Source organism: Dipteris shenzhenensis, chromosome 6, assembly GCF_047967505.1.
Source record: "Dipteris shenzhenensis isolate YYH24624 ecotype China chromosome 6, Dip_SZ_1.0, whole genome shotgun sequence".
NCBI classification, from domain to species: Eukaryota; Viridiplantae; Streptophyta; class Polypodiopsida; order Gleicheniales; family Dipteridaceae; genus Dipteris; species Dipteris shenzhenensis.
This window is the reverse complement of record NC_141601.1, coordinates 46,955,990-46,979,072: the sequence shown is the minus strand read 5'-3', so window position 1 is coordinate 46,979,072 and position 23,083 is coordinate 46,955,990. Positions and strand designations below refer to the sequence as shown.

Below are 23,083 nucleotides of genomic sequence, written 5' to 3'. Positions count from 1 at the left end.
TACTTTTGCTCCCACAACTCAACTAACCACAATTCACAGTGTTTTGGCTTTAGCAGCACAGGGAAGTTGGCCCGTGTTTCAGATGGATGTAAAATCCACCTTTCTGAATGGCGATCTCAAGGAGGAGGTATATGTGGAACAACCACCAGGTTTTGTGATCCCCCATTTAGAAGGTTAAGTCTGTAAACTAAAGAAGGCACTTTACGGGATGAAATAGGCCCCACGAGCATGATACCAGTGGATTGATGCCTACTTTCTACAAAATGGGTTCAGGAGGAGCCCATCTGATGCAAATTTATACATCTTCAGAGAGGTAGGTGTATGATCATGGTCCTTTTTGTGGACGATCTTATCATAGTAGGGAACCATGAAGAGAAGATCTTGCAGACAAAGCATTTGCTAGGAAGAGAGTTTGAAATGACAGACCTTGGACTGATGCATTTCTGTTTGGGGATTGAAGTTTGGCAAGAGCCAAAACAGATCTTCATATCACAGCTGAAGTATGCTGGAGAGATACTGAAGGCATTTGGCATGGCTGAGTGCAAGACAGTTGGCACCCCTATGGAGGTTGATGTGAAGCTCTCAAATGAGGATTCATCACCAATGGTGGACGAAGTGAAGTACATAAGGATTGTAGGTAGTTTGATTTACTTGTGCAACACGTGGCCGGACATCAGCTTTGTGACTGGTATACTAAGCAGGTTTTCCAATAAGCCCCGGGAGAACCATTGGAGGTAGGGATGCAGGTGCTGAAATACATCAAAGGCACACTTGATTATGGCATCACCTATACCAAGGGCAACATCTTGACCAGATTCTGTGACTCGGATTGGGCAGGAGACGTGGACAGCACGAGAGTAGTGACAGGTTACTATTTCTCATTTGGATCTAGAGCTGTGTCATGGGTCAACAAGAAGCAACCTACAGTTGTTCTCTCTTCTACTGAGGCTGAGTACAAATCAGCATGTTTTTCTTCTTGTAAGGCAGTGTGGTTGAGGAGGATTTTGGGGGACATGGGTGCAGTGCAAAACAAGCCTACACAGTTATCATGTGACAATCAGAGTTGCATGGCGATTGCAAAGAACCGTGTGTTCCATGCTTGCACAAAACACATTGAGATTCAATGTCACTTTGTACACGATCTCATCATGGATGGAGAAGTCAACTTGGTGTACTGTCTGACTACAGAGAATGCTGCGGACATCTTCACAAAGGCTCTTGGAAGAGACTTGTTGGAGAGGCATCTTCATCGACTTGGCATTGGCCTGAAAAAGTAAGTCTACTTGTGGGTGGACATTGAGGGGGGGTGTTAGATATCAATGCTCCACTCTCGCGTAACTAAGTGGGAACCAGCTAACTCTACTTGTAAGCCCCCCATATGAGGAGAAGGCATTTGAGTAGCTCGGTTATCCGGTAGGTCTTGGTTTGGACACCAGATGGGGGCCATGTGTGGCATGATGGTTGGATGGAGTTGGGACACTGCCAACTAGGCTACATGCAAGTGCAGGTAGGCATCCCATGATTGACTGCACTAAGGGTAGACGGAGCATTTCCCGAGGCAGCACACTCTCAAGTTGCGGGGCCCATTTGGAGCCCTAGATGATCTCGGATGGCTATGGGCCGAACGGAGAGCATAGGTTAGTTGCTCTATTTTGTGCAGTGGTTCTATCGTGTGGTCGGTGGCCTATTTTGAGACCGACCCCTAGTCGGCCACTTTGGGTAGACTGGGTCGGTCACCCAATTGAGTCTAACCGACTACGAGTGGTGGCTATATAAGAGCAAGCCTATGAAGCCCATTATCATCACTGGCTATAGCAACCCTAATTCCTTAGCATCCAGCCTCCGTCCTCTACTGGTTCCAGTATGCCATCGAATCTTCTCTCACAGGAGCGCATGGCTCGGAGTCAGCGCCATCTATTGTATCAGTCTGACAGTCCACCACTTTTGGTGTCTCCTATCCCTTTGTGTGTGCTCTCCTCTCCCACAACTGGTATCAGAGCTCATGGCGTTCGATCTACGGGGAGCTCAAGGAGAAGAGCCTAAGGAGAGAGTTCAATGGAGCCATCGAGGGAGCCCAGGCTGTTGAGGCACCCATGAGCGTTTGTTGCAGGACATTGTTGTAGAGCCGTGAGTAGGAGTGGTTGGAGAAGACATCATTTGGGAGCTTCATTGCCTCATTGATGGAGGCATTGCTTCGTAGATACTTGCTGGAGATCGTTGACGGCCATAGGCTTGGGCTTGCTTGTGAAGTGTTTGGAGACTCGGAGATCCGATCGTAGGAGCCTCATTTAGGCTTGCTACTACTGCTACGGCTAGAGCTTTGAGCGATGCGTTGTTGTTAGGACGTTGACTGGAGAGGTGTGATGCCGTGTGACTGGCATTGTAGGAGTTGCTCAATGCAGAGGTTTCTACGTTGGGGTGTGCTACAGGCTGGAGTTGAGGTTGAGCCTTCATTGGAGAGCGTTGTTTGGAGAGGGCTGTAGGGAAGCTCTTTGTAGCTGCAGCTGCTGCAGATGGCTCGTGAGCCACTGCGAGCTCCTAGATGTAGTAGATAGGAGTCTCTTTCTCTCCATACCCTTCTCCTTCCCGTGAGCAAAGGAAGAGCAGCCCAGTGATAGCAACAACATCCACTTCGAAGAAAAAGAGAGAGTTCTTTGTTTTTAGTCTGGAAATCTGACAGTATTTCAGACAGTAAAAGTGAGCAGAATGCCATTTTCGACAGCAAGTATTTGCAAATCCATAAGGACTTAGGCTCGGTTCCCAACAGAGGAGTCGGAGAAATTTGGAAGGGCTACGTTTTCTCTGTTGACAGCTCAGTCATCCGAGTTTACAGTACAAAGTTATTTACTGTCCAAAATAGGGACAGTTTGTGATCAGTGTGCAGACAGCCATTTTGCAGACTATATATCTTTTCACTTGTGCAGAATCTGCTGCTGTGTTCAACTAGAGAGTTGTAGATCCTTCAAAACACTACAACTTTGCTGTTGGACGCAAGTTGATCCAATTTTTGGATCAAAAGATATTTCTATTTAAAGACAGTGACAGCACAAGTACAATGCCATTTTTCTTTTTGCAGATGTCACAAGGGTACAACGGATGCATGATATTGTCGCTTACTTGGATGCACAAATGATATAGTGGTACATGCCATTTGGATGCCATTTTGGTTGTCAATTGACACATTTTGGATGCATCATTCCTCACATGCTGTGAGAGGTCTCAAGGTTGAGCAGAAAATACAGCCTTGGTAACATTTGTGAGGTGTCTTGATGCTGAGTTCAGTGACATTGATAGTCACTTTGCACTGATTTGGTTGGGCATCGTACTTGCCATTTTGCTGGTGTTGCAGTTGACATATGGGGTGATCTGCTGGATGTATTTTGACCATTTTTGGGGCTGTTTTTTGCCGGAGCAGATGAGTGCTGTAAAGGGCAGCAAACATTCAAGGAAGCTGCTGTTGCTGTTTTTATGACAAAACAGTCATTTTCAGGACTGAATATCCCTTTCCTGGTGCGGAATTGCACTTTGTGCCGAACTGGAAAGTTGTAGTTCACAGAGCACACTACAACTTTGCTTTTGGAAGCAAGTTGATCCGGTATAAGTTGCAGGAGTTACAGCCTCTGCAAAACCACAAAAAGTTGCAGTCTGCTGTCTATTTGTGACCAATGTGCAGGAAGCTGTTTTTTAGTTGAGAATATCTGAGAATCCACAGGGATTTTCTCTTGAGGTCAACTGACAAGTTGTAGATCTTTCTACCAGCTACAACTTTTCTGTTTACAGCATTGGCATCTGGTCTTTCAGTGAAAAGATATCGTTGTTCAAAGACAGGGACAGCGTGTTATTTTGCCCAAAGTGGCTGTGAGGTATTGTTGTAGGGATTTCTCTTGCACAACAGTGAATTGGGAACTCACAGTAAATTATATAAAGTGATTGGGATCTCACTTCAGTCCAAGGGCATTATTGGCATTTTGGCAAGTCACTTTGGCACATTTGGCAAGTGGTGAATGCTTGAGTTTGTTGCCAAACAATTGCGTGCTTGAGGTGATGCATTAGTGATGCAGTAAATGCCATTTCGATGCATTATGGATTTGCATTGGTGGATGCTGCACTGATGTTTATGGATAGTTGAGCTGGGCTCCTATTGCCATTGGTTGAGCAGGCATTGCTCATTTGGTTCAGTGCATTTCTTATTTGGATTGCTAGGCATTGGCAGGTTACTGGGCTGCATATATTCTTGTTTATGCCTCTTTATGGCTGAGTGCTTTTGAGCATTGGATCAGCCAATTTATTTGGAGACCTGATTGGTTTGGACAACACTATATTTTTTGGTCATTTGGGTTGCCTATTGGACTATACTGCTCTTTGGTTGTGACCTATTGTGCCACAGATATGGCATCTACATCTGGTAGTGCCCTCTTTGATATTGAGAGGTTGGATGGATCAAATTTTCAGTATTGGAAAGAGCAGATTTATGATGTGTTAGTGCAGAAAAGGCAGCATAAGCTCATTCAATGCAAAGGTGTCAAGCCTAATAGCATTAAACAGAGTGATTGAGATGACATGGATGAACAAGCATGCTCTATCATTCAGTGATCACTCTCAAAGTCAGTCTACCTGCAGGTACATGATGGTGTACAGGGTGTAGACTGCCATGCATATGAGTTCTACACTCGTATATGCTGGATGTATGACCATGATAGTGTTATGTTACAGCATGATGGGCTGAAATATAGCCTTGATATGCACTCCAAAGGTCGATCAATTGGTAGAAACAGGTCATGTTCAAGGGGGAATTCCAAGAGCAAGTCTAGCTCTCGGACTTGTGTTAGATGTTTCTATTGTGGAAAGTATGGCCACATGAAAAAGTATTGCTGGAAATGGCTGAGAAAATACAAGAAGAAGAGTAAGGTTAAGAATGACAGGAAAAAGGAGAAGAAGCATGTTGAGCTTCAAGGCGTGGATGCCAGGGTTTCCACTGATAGTAGCAGTGATGAAGGCATTCTTTTGTCTATGTCTGACACCTCCTTCTTGGCCACTGATGTACCCATTCTTAGTGATTGGATGTTAGATCCATGTGCTTCATGTCATATGACCCCTCATAGGTCATGGTTCAGTGCATATCAGGAATGCATTGTGGAGAGTGGTTTGATGGGCATTGATCATTCTATGGATGTCTATGGTTATGGGGATATCCACCTTGTTATGCCTAGTGGCTCTATTCTTGTTCTACAGAGGGTTAGACATATACCAGGACTTGCTACGAGCAAGATCAGTACTGAACAGTTGGTTGAGGCAGCTTATCATGTCTCTTTGGGTGATCATGCATGGAAGATTGCTAAAGGCAATCTGGTTATGGCTAGGGGATCACGGGTTGGATTCTCTTATGCATTGCATGTATTAGGTGTCTAGGATAAGACGCTTATGATTAGTAAGCAGCCATCAATTAGTTTATGGTATGCCAGACTTGGACATATGTCTACTGCAAGTATGGAAGCCCTTACAACATTGAGATACATTCCTGTTATGGATGTCTCTAAAATTTTATGTCATGATTGTGATGATGGTCAGTAGTCAGGATCCTCCTTTGTGAGGAAGACAATCAGTGAGAGGTATCTTGAGCCATTGTAGTTGGTTCATAGTGCAGTTTGTGGGCCTATGCCTACCGTTTCACTGGGTGGAGCCTCTTACTTTGTGACATTTATTGATGCTACTACAAAATACATATGGGTCTATCCGATTCGGCAGAAGCATGATGTATATGATACATTTCAACGCTTCTTGGGTAATGCTGAAAATCAGTTAGGAAAGAAGCTATTGAGCTTGATGACTGATGGTGATGCAGAGTTTACCTCTTCTAGATTTCAGCATCTATGTGATACACTTGGTATCAAGAGGGTGTTGACCACTCCTCATCTTTCTGCTCACGATGCCTTAGCAGAAGGCATAAATCGGATTCTATTGGACAGGATTGGTAGCATGCTACGGTATGCAGGTCTTACCAAATGCTATTGGGCTGAGGCATGTAAGATAGCTGCATACTTGCTTAACAGGTCACCCAGGAGATCTCTGAATGGTAGAGTGCCATTTGACTTCTTGACAGGTAGGGCACCATGTTATGAGCATTTACGTGTGTTTGGCTGCGAGGCTTATGCTCATGGTTCCCGATCAAGGAGGTGTATCTTCCTTGGATACAGTGAGTCTAGTAGGGACTACAGGTTATGGGATTCTTCAACTAGAAGTTGATACGTAGCCATAATGTCTATTTTAGAGAGGATGCTATGTTTGGACATCCCAGGACTATGGATAGCAGGAGAGTGGTGTTCCAGGAGGGTGTAAGTGCATTGATACCTTCGAATTCTATGCAGGGACAGCCCATATCCCTTGGAGTGGGAGGTTTTTCCCACGGTGAGCAGGTTATAAAGTCTCGAGTATTCCACAGGTTTATACTCCTATGGAGATTGTTGATGCATCTTCTATGGAAAGTTACAATTTACTCCTAGGATGCGGAGTGCCTCTTGCAGATGAGGACGAGGCTATGCATGGCGAGGAGGAAACCTTGGCTAATGATGCCCGGTATGATCCATTGGCTGGTTATGCTAGGACAGATGTGGTTTCTGCAGTTATTGACTCGGGTCATATTGCGCATGGGCAGGAATCATTGATATGTTTGCTTCGTAAGTGCCTCCATGGCCAGAAGCAATCCCCTCGAGCTTGGCTTCATAGGTTTGATACCGTTATGAGAGCTCAGGCTGTGATGCGCAGTGAGACAGGTTATGGTCTCAGTATTTAGGAGGTTGCTATCCTTCTGAGGTTACTTGCCATATGGTTCCTTATGGACAGGGATGCTTTGCAGTGGGAGCTGCATGGTCTTGATGATGTTTCTCAGATACTTGGTTGTTTTAGTATGGAGAGGGGGAAGTTACTGAGTACTCCATTGCCTGTATTGGCTCCATACTTGAAACACAGTAGGTTTGACAATCACAGATTAGTTGAGCAGCAAGTTATGGTTGATATGGCAGCCATAGTACTTCATGCATCCATGACTGTGTTGAGACTTGGTTCTCACATGTTTGCCATTGGGGATACACTTCCAGTTCTTGCTTCTGTTGCAGTGGGAGTTGGTAGCATGATTATGGTAGATTTTGGCAGTAGGGAAGCGGTTGTGGACATCAGGTCCTTATGCTTCTAGGAGCAACATGCAGGTGATGCAGGTTTGGTAGACCAACAGAGGTCTATTGTAGGGCATGTGCTTATGGTCACAGGTGGTACAGAGACATTTTCTTTACACAGTGACAGTTTGGGTGCTATGGACTTAGCACAGGAGCACGTGGTGGTGAGAGTTCACTCTCCCAGTGAGATCTGGCATGAGATCTTGGTTGACAGGCATTTGCAACTTGTCATTTTCTATCCTGCAAACCTGATGTCTGCTAGCAGCTTATCCTCTATGCACTTTGCACATTGTAAAGTGCCGATGGGCATAGGATGACGGTCTGGTCATCTTGTTTTTCAGCCTATGGCTGATTGTATTATATGTGTACTATACTCCCTTAAAGGCACACTGCCTTTAAGTGGGAGGTTGTTGGGGTAAAGGGCAGTGTGCCCACCCACTTGTACAGTGCCCATGTATACTCATATATATATGATAGAGGAATAAGCTGGAGTAGCTTTTGCTCCACCACTTTTGGTGTCTCCTATCCCTTTGTGTGTGCTCTCCTCTCCCACAAGGAGGAGGGAGGAGGAGGAGGAAGAGGGAGGAGGAGGAGGAGAGGGAGAGGATGGGTTGTAAGGTTGGAGGAGAGGGGAGGAGGAGTTGCAAGGTTAGGACATGCTTTTGGACGTGGAGTGCAAGGAAGGATGGACACGAGACAGTTGCTTGGAATACCAAAGTAGAACTCAACACAATGCCCCAAAGAGTGTGGGCTTCATTCCATTATGGGGTATTTATATAAGCTGGAGAGCTTCTCTCTCTGCATGTAGGAATTGTAACACATTCTCTCTCTACATGTAGAACTTGCATATAGAAGTTGCATGTAGAAGTCATATGTAGAACTTGCATGTACAACTCGCATGTACAACTCGCATGTACGAGTTGCATGTAGGAGTTGTATGTAGAAGTCGTATGTAGAACTTGCATGTACAAGTCATATGTAGAACTTGCATGTACAAGTCATATGTAGAACTTGCATGTAGAACTCACATGTACAAGTTGTATGTAGAACTTGCACGTAGAACTCACATGTACAAGTCGTATGTAGAACTTTCATGTAGAACTCGCATGTTGGATTTCTAAAAGGGATTATTTGTAGCCTTATCCAAGTACAAGCGGAGCTTTGCCGCTACTCTACACACATTTTTTGTTCTACCTAAGTCCATGTTGGCACAACAATATTGGATAATTCATATGTAAGACACAACTAGACAATAGACTATTCATACCAAATACAATTTAGAATTACATTGGCAATAATCACATTTAAGAAATTGAATTACATTTGTAATCAATATGTACCTCTATCCAGTATTCTTAAGGCTTTGTTTATTGTGTGTTGAATGCGCACCTGTGGAGACGTTGGCTGTAAGCCATGTTATAGCATCATGGGCATCATTGAGTTTTTCTTGAGGGCATGCTAATTGGTGTTTAAACAGAGCTTGCTTAATAACAACACTGCATTGCTGATTTAAATTGAGAGGCAGCACCATTTGACCACACCCAATGTTGTTTTATATTTTTTGCATGGGGATTTTCCTTTTTCAACCATTCCCAATGCAATAAAACAGCATGTCACACAAATAGGGTGTCATGGTCCCTATCATGTGAAATGCAGAAATGGTAAAGTGCATTGCACTGATCTAGACTCCTGTGAGTCAGCACAAGAAGATTGGCATCAGGCGTGGAAGAATCAAGCAAATGATTGTACGTGATATGCACAAGAATTATTGTTATCTTCTTGTTGTACCAGGGAGCACTTTGTATCTCATCTTGTTCTTGAAAAGAATAATTTTCTGTAAAATCTATGACAAATACAATAGTGTCATGGGGAAAATTGGCAAGGCACATCCTGAACTGCTTATCCTGCTAGCAGCTGGCCATGAAATTGTGAAGCACATATTTTGGTATGGATTGAACCACGTGACATATAGGCTCCCTTGGCTGGGTGCTCTTATATGACAGTAGTCATCTCTTTTTATCGGATCCTTCAACATTGACGAACAATGAGCCCCCTTTTTGCTACTACTAAAAGAATACAAAACATAGTCTAATTAAAGTATATAATGAAGCAAAACAAATTTCAACCACTACACTTGTTTAGGATAGTCACAATTTTAATCATCAGGCTAGTTAAGGACACGTTTAGGACAGTCAACCACCAGGTTGTTTAGGGCACATTTAGGTTAGTCACAATTTCAACCACCTGGATAGTTTCAACCATCGGGATGGTTTAGCCTCACAGTCTCAACTTCACATATTAGACAATAACAAGTATATTGCTTTTCATTTTTGAATTTCACCATTAGAAAATAACAATATATTGCTTTTCATTTCTAAATTCCACAATTTAACAATAATATATTGCTTTTCATTTCTAAATTCCACAATTTAACAATGGTATATGACCCGAATAGCAGGAAATTAAATTTAGCAAATTTAAGTACTAAGAAACACAATAATTTCAACCACCGGGCTGGTCAATAACTAATGTCTGTTCAACCACGCTGGTTCAGAACAATCACATAGCTGTTGATTAAGGTGAAGCAACCATGGTTGCATGATGTTCCAACCACCAGGCTAGTTTAGTAAAATAACAATATATTGTGAAATATATTGTTGTTAATTTTTGCTCAACCATGCCACTAGGCTGGACAACAACTAATGTCTATTCAACCACACTGGTTCAGGACAATCACATCACTGGGCCATTCACAACAATAAGTTTTTAGATGGATTCTTTTGCAAGGGAGGCACCATGTACCTCTAGCTAGGTGCAGATACCTCGAAAGAGCATATTGTCCCTCATCATTCTGTTCTTCTTCACCCTCACTGGCATTGTGCTCCTCTTCAAAGCTGTCTTCTTCCTACTCTGAGATAGTCAATGACCTCTCACGATGTGACATGCTTGCTATTTAAATGGTTGTAGCTAGAATGCAATTGGGGCTTTCTTCACCCAACACTACTAGGGCTCACCTCTATAGGAAGATGGTGACTATCCCGGCAATGGAACCACTGAAACCGGCCTTCAGCTAACTCAAGGACAATAAACTATAATTCCTAGCTACAGTACCTCCTGTAGTGGCTACTCATCCCCCTCTACTCTTTCTCCCTCCATTCCTACCTACAACACCTCTTGGAGTAGCTGCTCATCCCCCTCTACTGTTTCTGCCTCGATTTCCTAGTAAATATTTTAGAAGTTTTAAGGCAGAAGAAAATCAAAAGTTTGTACAATGGTGCCTACCTTATATCTTGTGTGTGGTGGAAGGCATACCATCACACTTACATGATCTTGGTTTTTTATTGATTGACATTGCGCACACATTTTACAATTTCACTAGGGACAATGGATGGTCAGAAGATACTATCAAAGTGGTCATGACCTTGCTACAATCTTGGAGAGTAAGGTCCGAGGAATCTTTGGGATCAAACTCATCTCCCTTAGAACATGTAGCAGGTGTGTTTCACATGTTAAAGAAATTAACAATACATGTAATTTGTTTGAAATTATTGTTTAGTATTATGTAAACTAATGGTAGCTTGAGACGTGACTTATCTCTCCAATGCTTGAATGACAGGTAATGGAGAAAAGCTTGATGATGTCACTAGACATGGTTCTCATGATAGCTATTGGCGTTATGGATTTTAGCGTAAAGTGTCAACATATGTGAATATAAAAACCAACAATCTACAAAATGAGATATCATATTCTCACTATCATTGCATAAGAATATTCACATGGATCTTTGTTCATATACAAGAGGATAGAGATGGCCTCATGCCATATAAAATATTGTGTCAGAAGCTGCATTGTTCTCTAATTACTCTAGATGGATATGATCTAGGCAGACTTGATTCTCGTAACTATCATGAATGGCATGGGATGTTAGAGGTATCATCAGTTTCAAAGTCTAGAGAGCTTTGGAAATGTTACGTTTCTAACAAAAGAGTCTATCCATGTGAAAGGACAATAGAGAAAAAGGGAATCATAATTGCTCAAAAAAAGAGAGTGCACCGAACACCTACCATAGAAGAAACAAAGTATCTTAAACATTTTTTGAGTATTAAAGGCAATGAAATGCTTTTGGGACATATTTTTATAGTTAGCAAAGTCTTGTTTAGAGGAGAGATCTATAAGTTTGGTGATGAGGTTGTTGTTAAATATGATCATGAAGATGAAGTGATATCTAATGTAGGCCATTGGAAAGCATGCATAATGCCGTTTCTTGTCTCACAACACGAGGGTAAATATATGCTTTTCTTTGGACCAGAGTACTATAGACAATATATTGACATTGAAGATGGTTATGAAAAGTTAGTTTTGGAAACTACTACTAGCATGAGTGTTTTGCAAAGGGCTCGTCTTCCTTTTACATGGGATTGCATAACGCCTATTTCCTCTTTGTTACATAAGTTTATTCCTTTACCACATGGGAGCAATGTCATTGCCTATGAAACCAAAGATCTTACAGTAAGAACACGACTACTACAACTTGGTAGTGTGGGCTGCATGCCTCCTTGGATAGAAGAAAATGATGTCATGTTAATACAAGGTTTCCCTAATATGCGCCATGCTATGATAAGAAAAGTAGATTATGATAGACAGAAAGTCAAAGTTGCATGGTTGAAAGTTGACCTAAGAGATAGAGAAAAATGGATAGTGGATTTTGAAGATGAGGAGTGGAAGGATTGGAGCATATGCCTCGAGACTTTCTACAATTGGAGAGTGATACAACAAAGACGAATAGCTGAAGTTGGAATAACAAAATATATTCCTCTTACATGAAAATCAATATAAAGAACAACAACTTTGAGTCACCAAATCCTTTACACATTATACAAAAGCAGATCTTGTCACATTAAATATAATATGCTTTACGTAAATTTTATGTTTTATTTTAAAAGAAATGAGTTTATGTCTCGAATATATAATTTTTTATGAGATATTTTTTATTCTCTCTTTTTTGAGACTTTGTTGTGTTTATGGCAGAATATTTCAAGACCAAGAATAATAGATAAAATTGTTGCTCTTTTGAGTGAGATTGCAAAATCCAATGTTGATGTGCCATCGATGTTGAAAGTCTTATCACAAAGCATTGAGCAAGACTAGCAAACTGGAAGTATGGATGTAAACACAAAATAGTCCAGAAGAGTCACTTATAAACACGGGTATAGACGCATTTATAAGCAGTCTTATAGACACATTTATAAACGGTCTTATAGATGATGCACAAATAGACACTCGTCGAACAGATAGACGCGTATATAGATGCATTTTTAGACGGTTTGATAGATGCGCTACATAATTTTGTTGCTTGAATAGAATGCTGTGTATGTTGTGTATGCTACGTAGTTACAGGAATCCCATTTCCACATTGTGTAATTCAATTCTTACAGCCAACCGCATTTTAATTAGCACTCTTGCAAGCATGTCTATAGTCGACAATTACAATTCCAAATAAAACATTACAACTCCAAAACATTTAGTTCACAAGGCATTAATTGATAGAACATTGCACAAGAAAATTGAAAGCTCAAAAAGTGCTTGTATGTATGTATAGCACGAAGCTAAGCCATGTCCTGTGGCTTCAAGTACCAAAAATAAGAGGAGTGTATATACAAGAGGCATGAAGCCAAGCCAGGGGCTTTAAGTACAAAAAAGAGTAGCTAGTACTATTCTACGACTAATCTAAGTTCTCCACGTCCTTGCTCCCTTCTACGCTCCCTTCTCCGCCTCCTTCCTCGTCTTCTTGTGCAGGGGCCTGTAAACAAGGGACAACATATATCAATGTATGAAAAATCAAATCTTTACTTATAATATTGACATTATTTAATTACTTTCAATACCTCGAGGGATGCTCCAGTAGCCCAGATATATTGCTCCTCAGTAATCAACCCATCATTATAGAAGTGCTTCCATGTATCTCCTCTGCGATGGTGGTGGTGGTAGGTTGTCTCGACACGAGTAGGGTATTTGCCCACGATATCAAGCTGTAAGATGACACAATTTGCGGAGGGGTTAGTACAAAGAAACAACCTCCTAATAAACTACATAAACAATATAATTTGAGATCGATACTTACAAATTGGGCCTCCCATGATTCAACACCCCCTGCTCCAAAATGCATGCTTCCATATTGCTCCATTTGGATCCTTCGTGCCTCCACGTGCTGCAGACTGGGTTCCTCCCTTGCTGACTTCATTGCTTTCTTCCACTCACGCTTGTGAGCGGTGTGGGGCGGGCCCCTTGGTGGTTGACCTCCCTTGAGCCTGGCAAGCTCTGCTAGTGCCTGCCTCTTAAGCGAAGATCTTTTATTGCCAAGTATCGTAACAATCTTTGACTTGGCCCATTTATCTATGAACTGAAGATTGGGGGGGTAAGGATACCTAGAGCGAACAGCAGTGAGGGTCTCATCAACCAACCTCTTTGGATGGTCTTTGTAGTGGATAAAGCAATCTCTGTAATTGTTAGCAAGTATACAGCACATGAAGGCCATGATGTCCTTCCCCCATGCATCCATCAAGATGCCTCCCATTTGAGTGATGTCATAGAAGATCGTACCATCACCCGGAGGCACGTCTAAATCACCTGAATCATCCTCATCCCCACCACCACCCCTCCCAAAGCACTGTGCCATGCATCCCCCATCGCTCTTCCTGCTACTACGCCTGCTACCATGTCGTGTTGAGCTAGTACACTAGCCACTCATAGCTAGAGACTGCACGAGACTACGTGGACCACTCGTAGCTAGAGAACCGAGTCTCAACTGCACAGGAGTACGCCGACGGCTCTGCGAGATAGAAGGATCTCCTGATGGCATGGGAGAAGGGGCATAAGATGGCATGGGGGAAGGGGCATAAGACGGCATGGAAAAAGGGGCTCGGCTGTGTAGCCGGCTGGGCTGTGTTGACTCCGCTGGGGTAATCTCAGTCGGTGTAGGGTTGGGGTGGTTTGGAGTCTGTAGTGCCAACTCCTGGGGGTTGTTTAGAGTACCCATCATGTAGCCGTATAACTCCCCAGGACTGGGAGGGTGCCCTAAAAGATTATATAACTCCCGAAAGATGGTCTCCTAAAGATCAAGTAAGCTTGAAGAGCTTCCTGGCCACATGATCAACTAGAAAAAATAAAAAATTTAGAAGATTACTGATGAGCTGAGAAGAGAAAAAGAAGAGAAAAAGAGAGAGGAAAATTACCACGAAAAGAGAGGGAAAGAGAGGATAAAAGAGAAAAGGAAAGAGAGGCAAATATAGGAAAAGAGAAAAGAAAAGAGAGAAGAAAAGAGAGGCAAATCCTTTTCTTGGAAGTGGAATTGGAAAGGGAAAGGGAAAGGAAAGAGGAAAGAGAAAGGAAAGGAAAGGGAAGGGAAGAGAAGAGAAATGAAGGGAAGGGAAGGGAAGAGAAGGGAAGGGAAGGGTCTAAAACTGTCGAAGCGCGTCTATAGACGCGTCTGAGAAGCGCGTCTATTTTCACGTATAACAACACGTCTATAGATGTGGCTATCTATTTCTAAAAATAGAGTAGATGCATCTATAGATGCACCTGTAGATGCGGTTTTAGATGTGCTCTAAGATGCATCCATAGACGCACTCTGACAGATGAACTATTCTAAAAAGTCAAAAAGGACATGCGCCCGACACAAAAGCGCAACATTGATACCAAAAACATTCGTTTCTTGGATACGACAAAGGACGAATACAAAGAGAGTAACTTTCAAAGAAGATCAACCGTAAAGAGACTTGGATAGAGGTATGGAAGCTTCTTGTCCTTCTTCTCTTTCTTCTCAAGTTCCTTGTTCACCCTCTTCTCCTATGTGCTTGGAGATGATCGTGTAAGCTTGGAAGTAAGTGTGGGTGCCTAGAGATAAGTGTCAGAATTGTGGATCTGTTAATAGCAAAGCAAGCAAGCCGCGCGAAGCTTAAGGTATGTGAAGAAAAGTAAAGCAAGCACGCTAAAAGTAGATTTGAAAACCGCATCTATAAGCGCATCTAATGGTGTGTCTATACACACGTATTAATACGTGTGTAATTGCGCATCTAAATACACAGAGCAAATGTGGTTTTAAATGCGCCTATAAACGTGCACCACAGAATAGATAGACACAGTTTTAGATGCGCCACAGAGTTTTAAGATTAAATATTTAAAGAAAACCAAATTTCTGGGTTGCTTATTTGTAGGATTTCTTCATCTTCAATAAGTAGCTCCAGTGAGGATGAATCCCTCCATATCCACCATCGCGAAATGTGGTTCGAGCAAAAAATCAAATGTATGTGTGGTCGATGTCAAGGAAACATGTATCATGCACGCAGGATTACACGCAATCACATCTCAAAGTATGGAGAATGGGATGCGACCGTAAACATGGTAAGTGTTAAAGAGTTAAGTTGATTGAGATACCTATGGGTGTTCATATATTTGAGTTATGATCTCGTTTTAATTTGATACAGGATGTAGTGCCACACCTGCATATGTTGCCCTATGCTCGTCATGAGAGGTGAAGCGTCAGCAATATGAGGTGGGATCTTCAGGAGGGATCGTTACAGATGCATGGAGTGATGGTGATAGTAGCCCTCTGTTATTACCTCATGAAGCCATGGAGGAGGAGGTGTTTGATGATATGGTGCAGGATTTATATGTCCATCAATCCGAAGGGAGGGATGATAGCATGGAGCAGGATGATCTTTTTATCGCAGCATCGACTCCACTGTTTGAGGGGTGCACATTATCTATTCTACGTGCCTCCCTTGAGTTACTAAACTTGTAAACCATCTATGGATGGAGCAATGCAAGTTTGAATGCATTACTCAAGTAAGCTTTAAAGTCTATTTTGCAAACATGGTGAATTATGCTAGTGGGTCAATTACTCGAATGCTTTTCCTCATTTATGGTCTTCACGTGCAGGCTATTGTGTAAAATGCTTCCAAGGGAGAATAAATTACCGACCTCAAGAGATATGGCAAGGCAACATGTGACCTCTCTTGGAGTATTAGATTACAAGCGCATCCATGCATGCATCAATGATTGCGTTTTGTTTCATGGACTACATAAGGATGCAAGAGAGTGTCCTACTTGTGGAGAGGCAAGATATAGAGCGGAACTCAAAACTTTGGATGTGCCTCGTAAGGTTCTACGACATTTTTTCATAATCCCTCGCATCCAACATATGTTCAAGTGCAAATCCATTGCAGAGCTCATGTCATGGCATTCCTCCCATCGATCAACCGATGGCAAGTGGAGAACTCCCGCAGACACTCCTGCGTGGAAGCATATTGAAGACACATGGCCAAGCTTCAAGGAAGAACCTAAGAGCTTGAGACTTGGATTGGGTATGGACGGTGTGAACCCATTTGGTCTCAAAAGCACCTCTTACAATGTATGCCAGTGATATTGGTGAGTTATAATCTTCCACCCTCTATGGCTATTCAGAAAGGACATGTTATGTTATCCCTTCTAATTCCAAGGAAACATAAAGTCAAAAATCTTGATGCTTATTTGGAGCCTTTGATTGACAAGCTAGAGATACTTTAGAGAGGTATCGAGGTGCATGATGTGAGCAGGCCTCCCTCGTCACAAGACTTCAACTGCAAAGTAGTCTTGATGTGGACGATGCATGACTTCGCGGGCTATGGCAAGTGTTCAGGTAAGCATTGCATTTTTAATTATGAGTAGGCAACCAATGTGGCACCTTGAACCCACCTTCAACTCTTAATTGTGTCTATTGTTCAAGTCTCACTACATCGGGTTACCATGCATGTCCTATTTGTGGTCCTTTGCTAGTTGCCTCATGGGTAGATGCATTGAATAAGGTCATCTATGAGAATCACCATCAATTTCTTCCACCTGATCATCCTAGATATGTTGCCCCTTGGAATGACGTCCTCCCACAATCACTATCACTCACTGTGGGAGATTGGATGAGAATTTGGGACGGTTCCACGACTCCTCCACCACTTGGCATGAGCCGGTAAGGGTTTGTAACTATTGTGTGCTATATTGGCTAGAAATAAAGATTGCCTGCTAACACCAGCTTTTGTTTAGATAGTCCATCTTTTATCGATTACCATATTGGTCCCACCTCAAGATCAATCACCTGCTTGATCCCATGCATATCTTCAAAAATGTGGCATCTACCATTTGGGAGCATTTGAATGGGCCACGAGATTCCGTAGGCATAAGGGATGATCTACGTACCACAGGGAGGATGCGTGAAGCTTGGCCACAAGAGAGACCAAATGGGCGTGTTTTTTTACCTCGTCCTCCCACTAGATGCATGAGGTGTTTGAAGGGGGCCTTTACAAAGAGTAAGAAAAGAGGTGTAGAGCAATTATATGGCTTGAAATCTCATGATTGGCACAAGATGCTCCAAGTAAGTATTTTATGTGCATAATATCTTTTTCCTTTCAAATTTGTGAGGGTTTGTGAGTGAATAATTATAAGCAACTAATCAACCACCTCCTCGTGGGTTCAGTTCATACTACCTACTAGCATTTCTCGTAGTGCATTGAAGGATGTGAAAGAATGTATTTACAAGATGGGTGAGCTTGTGAGGTACTTTACATGATACAAAATATGATGTGTATCAATGCTCCATGCAAGGTGTTCATATTGCTAATATGGTGTACTTTTTCATTTCTAGGTATGTGAGCTCAAAGGAAATAGATCCCACCACGCTTGAGAATGCTCGAGTTATGTCAGTGGAGGTGGTTTGTTTAGTGGAGGAGACATTTCCGCGTTCTATTCTCACAAGCCAACTACATCTCATAGTGCATTTGGTGGATGAGATTGCTATATGCAGTACTATACATGCACGATGGTTGTTCTTCCTCGAGCGCTTCATGAAGACCTTAAAGGGCTTCGTGAGACAAAATGCAAGACCCGAAGGTAGCATGGCCGAGGGTTGGTTGGTACAAGAGTCACTTGTATATATTTCTGAGTTTCTTATTGATGTGGATAGCTCTCTCCCACGACTATGGAGAGATGATGAAGACCTAAGGATGACCTCTATTGTGCCTCAAGGGAAAGGATGCAACAAAGTAATAGACACGGAGTTGCTTAATAATATCAATCTCTATTGTGTGCTTAATAGTGATATGATGAAAAGATGGGTGACAAGATACGAGGATGCAAAGGTAAGAAGACAAGAAGAAAGGGCCCTCTTTCGTACACACCACGGATCTCGTGTGCCATACCCTCAGTATCTAAGAGCACTTCCGAAGGATATTCATGTGGATTGGCTACTTGACGAAATGGAGAAAGCAGAGAAAGACGAGGGGATGCATATCACAATGGAAGAATGGGAGTATGCTAGGGGATGCATGAGCAAGGTCGGTATATAGAATGTCATGCATAAGTTAGGAGCTTTCAATAATTTAGATTGCTTATTTAATTGATTTTTTCTTAGTGTAGTGCACTATGTTCAATGCTATATGGTGTGAGGGCAAGCATTTTTTAACACAACGGATTGATGATAAGAGAAACACACAAGATTGCAGCGTCATTGCTAGCTTTGAGGGAGCCAATGGAGCTATGGATGATTATTGTGGCATAATCCAAGATATTATTAAGCTTGACTTTCTGCTCTTGTTTGTGTATGTTTTGGATGTAAAGTGGTTTAAGGACATGGTGGAAAGAGACCCTAATGCAACAATCAAACGCCATGCAAGTGGCTTTGTTACTATTGACTCCACAAAGTATTGGCAAAGTAGGAAGGACACACTAGTACTACTGCAACAATGTGAATAGGTATTGTGCACACATAAAAATACTCGCTTTTAAATATTTGATACCTTCGATGCAAGGAAAATAACATGATTGTATTTGTGTTTGAATTAGGTTGTCTATCAACCAATGGTGGATAATAATAGATGGTGGCATGTCATACCTATTATGCCACGTTCCAAAGTGATGTATAGTACATTTACTAATATGGAGCATATGGAGGATGATCATGGCCATGGAGGTGATGATGACTGTGATACGAGAGAGGAGGATGATCATGAGATAGGAGATACAAATATTGAGGCCATTACCCATGAGGACGAGCCTACCATTGGTGATGCTGATTTCGATGAGCACATGAGTAGCACAAGTAGTAGTGGGTTGAATGTATTTGTAGATCTAAATACTTGTTTGGATTTTGAAGTAGGTAATTTGGCAAGGGTTGATCTCATTGAGGATGAGATTGAACCATAGCCCATCATTGATATTGGCAAAATTATTTTACATATTGTCTCATTTTCCTCACCTCTCTTAATTCTTGTATACGTGAGCTTGTAAAAAAGCATTGATGTTTTTGTTAAAATTATGTGCTTTGGTAATCATGGGTAATGTTTGGAAAGCAGTGATGTAAACCAAAATCTCACTTTCTGTATTCTCTATTTTGCACCTAAATACGCATCTAATTCTCAGTGTAGACGCACTAATACGCGTACAAAATAGACCTGCGGACAAACGTAGTATTAGACGGGCTCGTATTTTCTCAATGTAGATGCGCTAATAGACGTGTCGATACACGCGCAAATAGACAAGCTGTTAGATGCACTATTAGACGCGCCCGTAATTTCTCTATTCAAGCAACGCCTATAGACGCGCTCGCTATTTTGTGCATCTATCAAGCGCGTCTATAGTTGCTTTATGTTGTTATGACAACTCCTATCGGAAATCCAGTATGGGCAATTTTCAATGTAGAGAATGGCTTAGGAATATTTCATATATGTAAACATCGTAGGGAATTTTTCAAAATAGTGAACCATTTATATGGATAATTTTCCTATGTAGAGAATGGTCGAGGAAACCTCCCTAAATAAAAAATTCATGAGGAGTTTCTCTATATAGGAAACCATTATGGATAAATTTTCTATGTAGAGGATAGCATAGGAAATTTCACTATATAGATACTTATGGATAAATTTTCTATGTAGAGAATAGGCTAGGAAATTTCACTATATGGATAAATTTTCTATGTAGAGAATAGGCTAGGAAATTTCACTATATAGTATACTTATGAGACTAAAATTCCCTGGTTTGCCAATCTAGATAATCAACCATTTGCACTTTTCCTAGATACGTTCGTTTCAATCTAGGAAATCATCTAGTAAATTGCGTTTTTTTCCTATATAGACATTAGTCTTGTGTAAAAAAGTAAGATGCTGCCAAAACTGAAGCTCATTGAACTTCTCTCCTCCACGCATCATCAGTCGCTTCCTGTTGCACACACAAAATTTCGAAGCTCGCAATGGAAGCAGGCACACCAATGTCGGAGCTTAAGCCTCTCGGCACAATCGTCACTATAATGCTCTCCTGCTCCGTCAAATTTAATTCCTTCACGATTGCGCCAATATCGTAGCTCGCCGTCGTCTCATTCACTCCTACGTAAAACTGTGGCACCGTTGTGAAGAACCCAACGTACTCTACACATCCCGTCGATGTAGACCTGTTCGCTGTTGGAAGGTTCATGTAGATGTCGAAATCCGTCGGATATGACGTCTCCCACTCCACCCCGCCAAGCACCAGCTCCTCTTCTACGTCTGTGGTTGCCTGTTCCGGATCTCTCTGTACCACCGCAGAACAGGGTGTCAATATGAGCTCACCCGCCGTGCACAGTGTATCGTTCTCAGCTAGGCTTGCAACACCGTCGCTCAGCCTCACAGGAACAGCGTTCATCCATGGATTCTCCACGTCCTCATAGACATAACCCAAGTTCGTAGTGTCGAGGGAGTCTCTGACTTTCACGCTGACGAGCTGGGCTTCCTCGTTATAGAAGGCAAACTCGGAGTCCAGATAGTCTGGGTCATCGATATCTAGATTGCCTTCCATGCTCTTCCACACCTCCCATAGCCTGTCAATGTTAGCGTGATGAGCGTAGAACATCGGGTCCCGCGCAGCGGCGTAAAAGGAACCCATATCCTTCCAGCCTACTTGAGAGCGGCTTCCAGCCCAGAGATGTACTGAATTGTGTGGCCTCCTCTCCACGGTTCCATATCCAGGGCGTTGAGTGTCCCCCCTTCGATATGGCATGCCGAAAAATCTGTGCTGGGACGTAGCATCTCTGATTAAGGAGCGGTAAATGGTGTTTGCATTCTCCTCGATTTGTACTGCAGCAGTGCGTTCGTCTGTGTCATAAGTGTAATCGATCGCTACCAAAGCAGGAGGCTGGTGCCTACTGTCCCTCAGCGCATCTACAAGAGCTGGAATGTCGGTGAAAACCCATGGCATTGTACTCCCATTTGAATTATCATAATTCCAAAATGTGAGCGCAAAAGTGTCATCTCCCAGCAATTTCGACAAGATCCGCTCGTGGAAGTACAGATACCACCGATGAAACGAGAAGAAGAGCCAGGATCCGTGGACTTGGAAGACTTGAGTGGAGTTGAGCTGAGTGTAAACAGTGTTGCAATAGGCACAGTGGATGTTGGCTTGCTGCTGAAAAGAACGAGGGTCTTCGGGGGGGAGAGCGCGCATGAGATTGTAGGCTCGGAGAAGTTTCTCAGCATACGACTGATTGACGGCATGAGAAGGCTGGCGGACTTTGAGGGAGCTATAGGAGCTGCGATTAGGCTGGAAAGGGATTGGGGGGGAGGAGAAAGTAGGGGCGCAACAGTTGAAGGGAAGTTCAGCAGAGGGGAGGTCGTATGGGAGATGGCAACTACTCATGTTGGGAGAGATGGAAGCAGAGGATGAGGGAGTTGCGAGGAGGAAGAAGAAGAAGCTGAGAAGGAACTTAGCACCTCCCTCCTCCCTACTTAATGAGAGGAAAATACTCTATCTTTCTGAGGGAAGATCCTAAGCTTCCGCATCTTTCTAACGGAAGGCAGCAAGAGGCTGAAGAGGAAGCCATGGCCAAGAGCAAGAGTGCAAGGAGCAAATCAACTGTGATGGAGCTCTGAAGGGTGTGAATGCTCAGATTCCATATGAAGTGAAAGGTGCCAAGAAAGTACTGGCTACTTTAGGTGACTTAGCTAGCTACGTGCAAGACATTCACTAATTGCCATAGAAGCCAAGGCTAGTTAGCTACCTGCAAGACATTCACTACTAGCTTGTACTCTACGAGCAAAACAGCCAACGGACACAAGTTACAATTTACGCCATAGAAGACATTCACAAGGTACATTTACGCCATAGAAGACATTCACAAAGTACGATTAACGCAAAAGAAGAGATTGACTACTAGCCGTAGAAGAAAAGTCTAGCTTGTACTCTGCTAGCAACACGTGAAAGGAGCAAGGCCACAAAATTTATGCCAGACATTTCGTCTCTTACTGAAACACCGCAACTTCTTATGTAACGAACTTCTAAAAGCATAAACAACACAATGCAGAGGTGACGCCCCTCCTTAGTTTCGTTGCGGAAACGTGGCCCTCGAATCACCGCACCAGTTCCTTTACGTGAAGTAGAGCACACCAAATGCACACCACGTGAAGTTGACGGGTGCCATTGCACCTCGGCGGTCCCCATCCCTCGTATAGCTGCATTGAGAGGGCCTTCCCACTCCAGCCAGTGGTGCTGGGGAGCCTCTCTAGCATAGTATTTTTGCAGCCCCATGGTTGTGAACTATTCTCAAATCTTGGGAGTTGAATGCTAGCCTGCTTGACTCGTTCAACGGGGCATTTATTTCTGAAATCGCCTATTGTTGAGACATGAGACGTTCTACAACATGTGGTGGAGACCTGGGATGCTAGTTTCACTTGGTCCAGCCAGTCTGGAGGACTGTAGTAGATCACTACCGACACATAGAGACATGTTCCATTCCACAGTATATCTGTTGAGTCGACAGCCTCCCCAGCCTCAGCCCTGATGCGGAGAGACCCTCTAAGTCTCCCTTTACAACTTTGGGCTTTCCCAAAAAGCATCAGAACTTATGAATCCTAGACATAAGGGCT

At 42.8% G+C, this 23,083-nt stretch overlaps 1 protein-coding gene and 1 pseudogene across 2 annotated transcripts in view; one reads left to right on the top strand and one right to left on the bottom strand.

Annotated features, from left to right (window-relative positions):
- LOC147901245 (polyphenol oxidase, chloroplastic-like) overlaps positions 1-23,083 on the top strand; it is a 127,035-nt pseudogene that overhangs the window by 34,148 nt on the left and 69,804 nt on the right. The gene's annotated exons all lie outside the window — the stretch shown is intronic.
- The window catches only part of LOC147901247 (aureusidin synthase-like), a 30,459-nt gene continuing 27,544 nt past the window's right edge, over positions 20,169-23,083 (bottom strand). Inside the window, exon 3 of the mRNA XM_087376456.1 lies at positions 20,169-21,942. Coding sequence (XP_087232582.1) covers positions 20,370-21,942 — 1,573 coding nt within the window. The 3' untranslated portion in view covers positions 20,169-20,369. The remainder of the gene's footprint in view (positions 21,943-23,083) is intronic.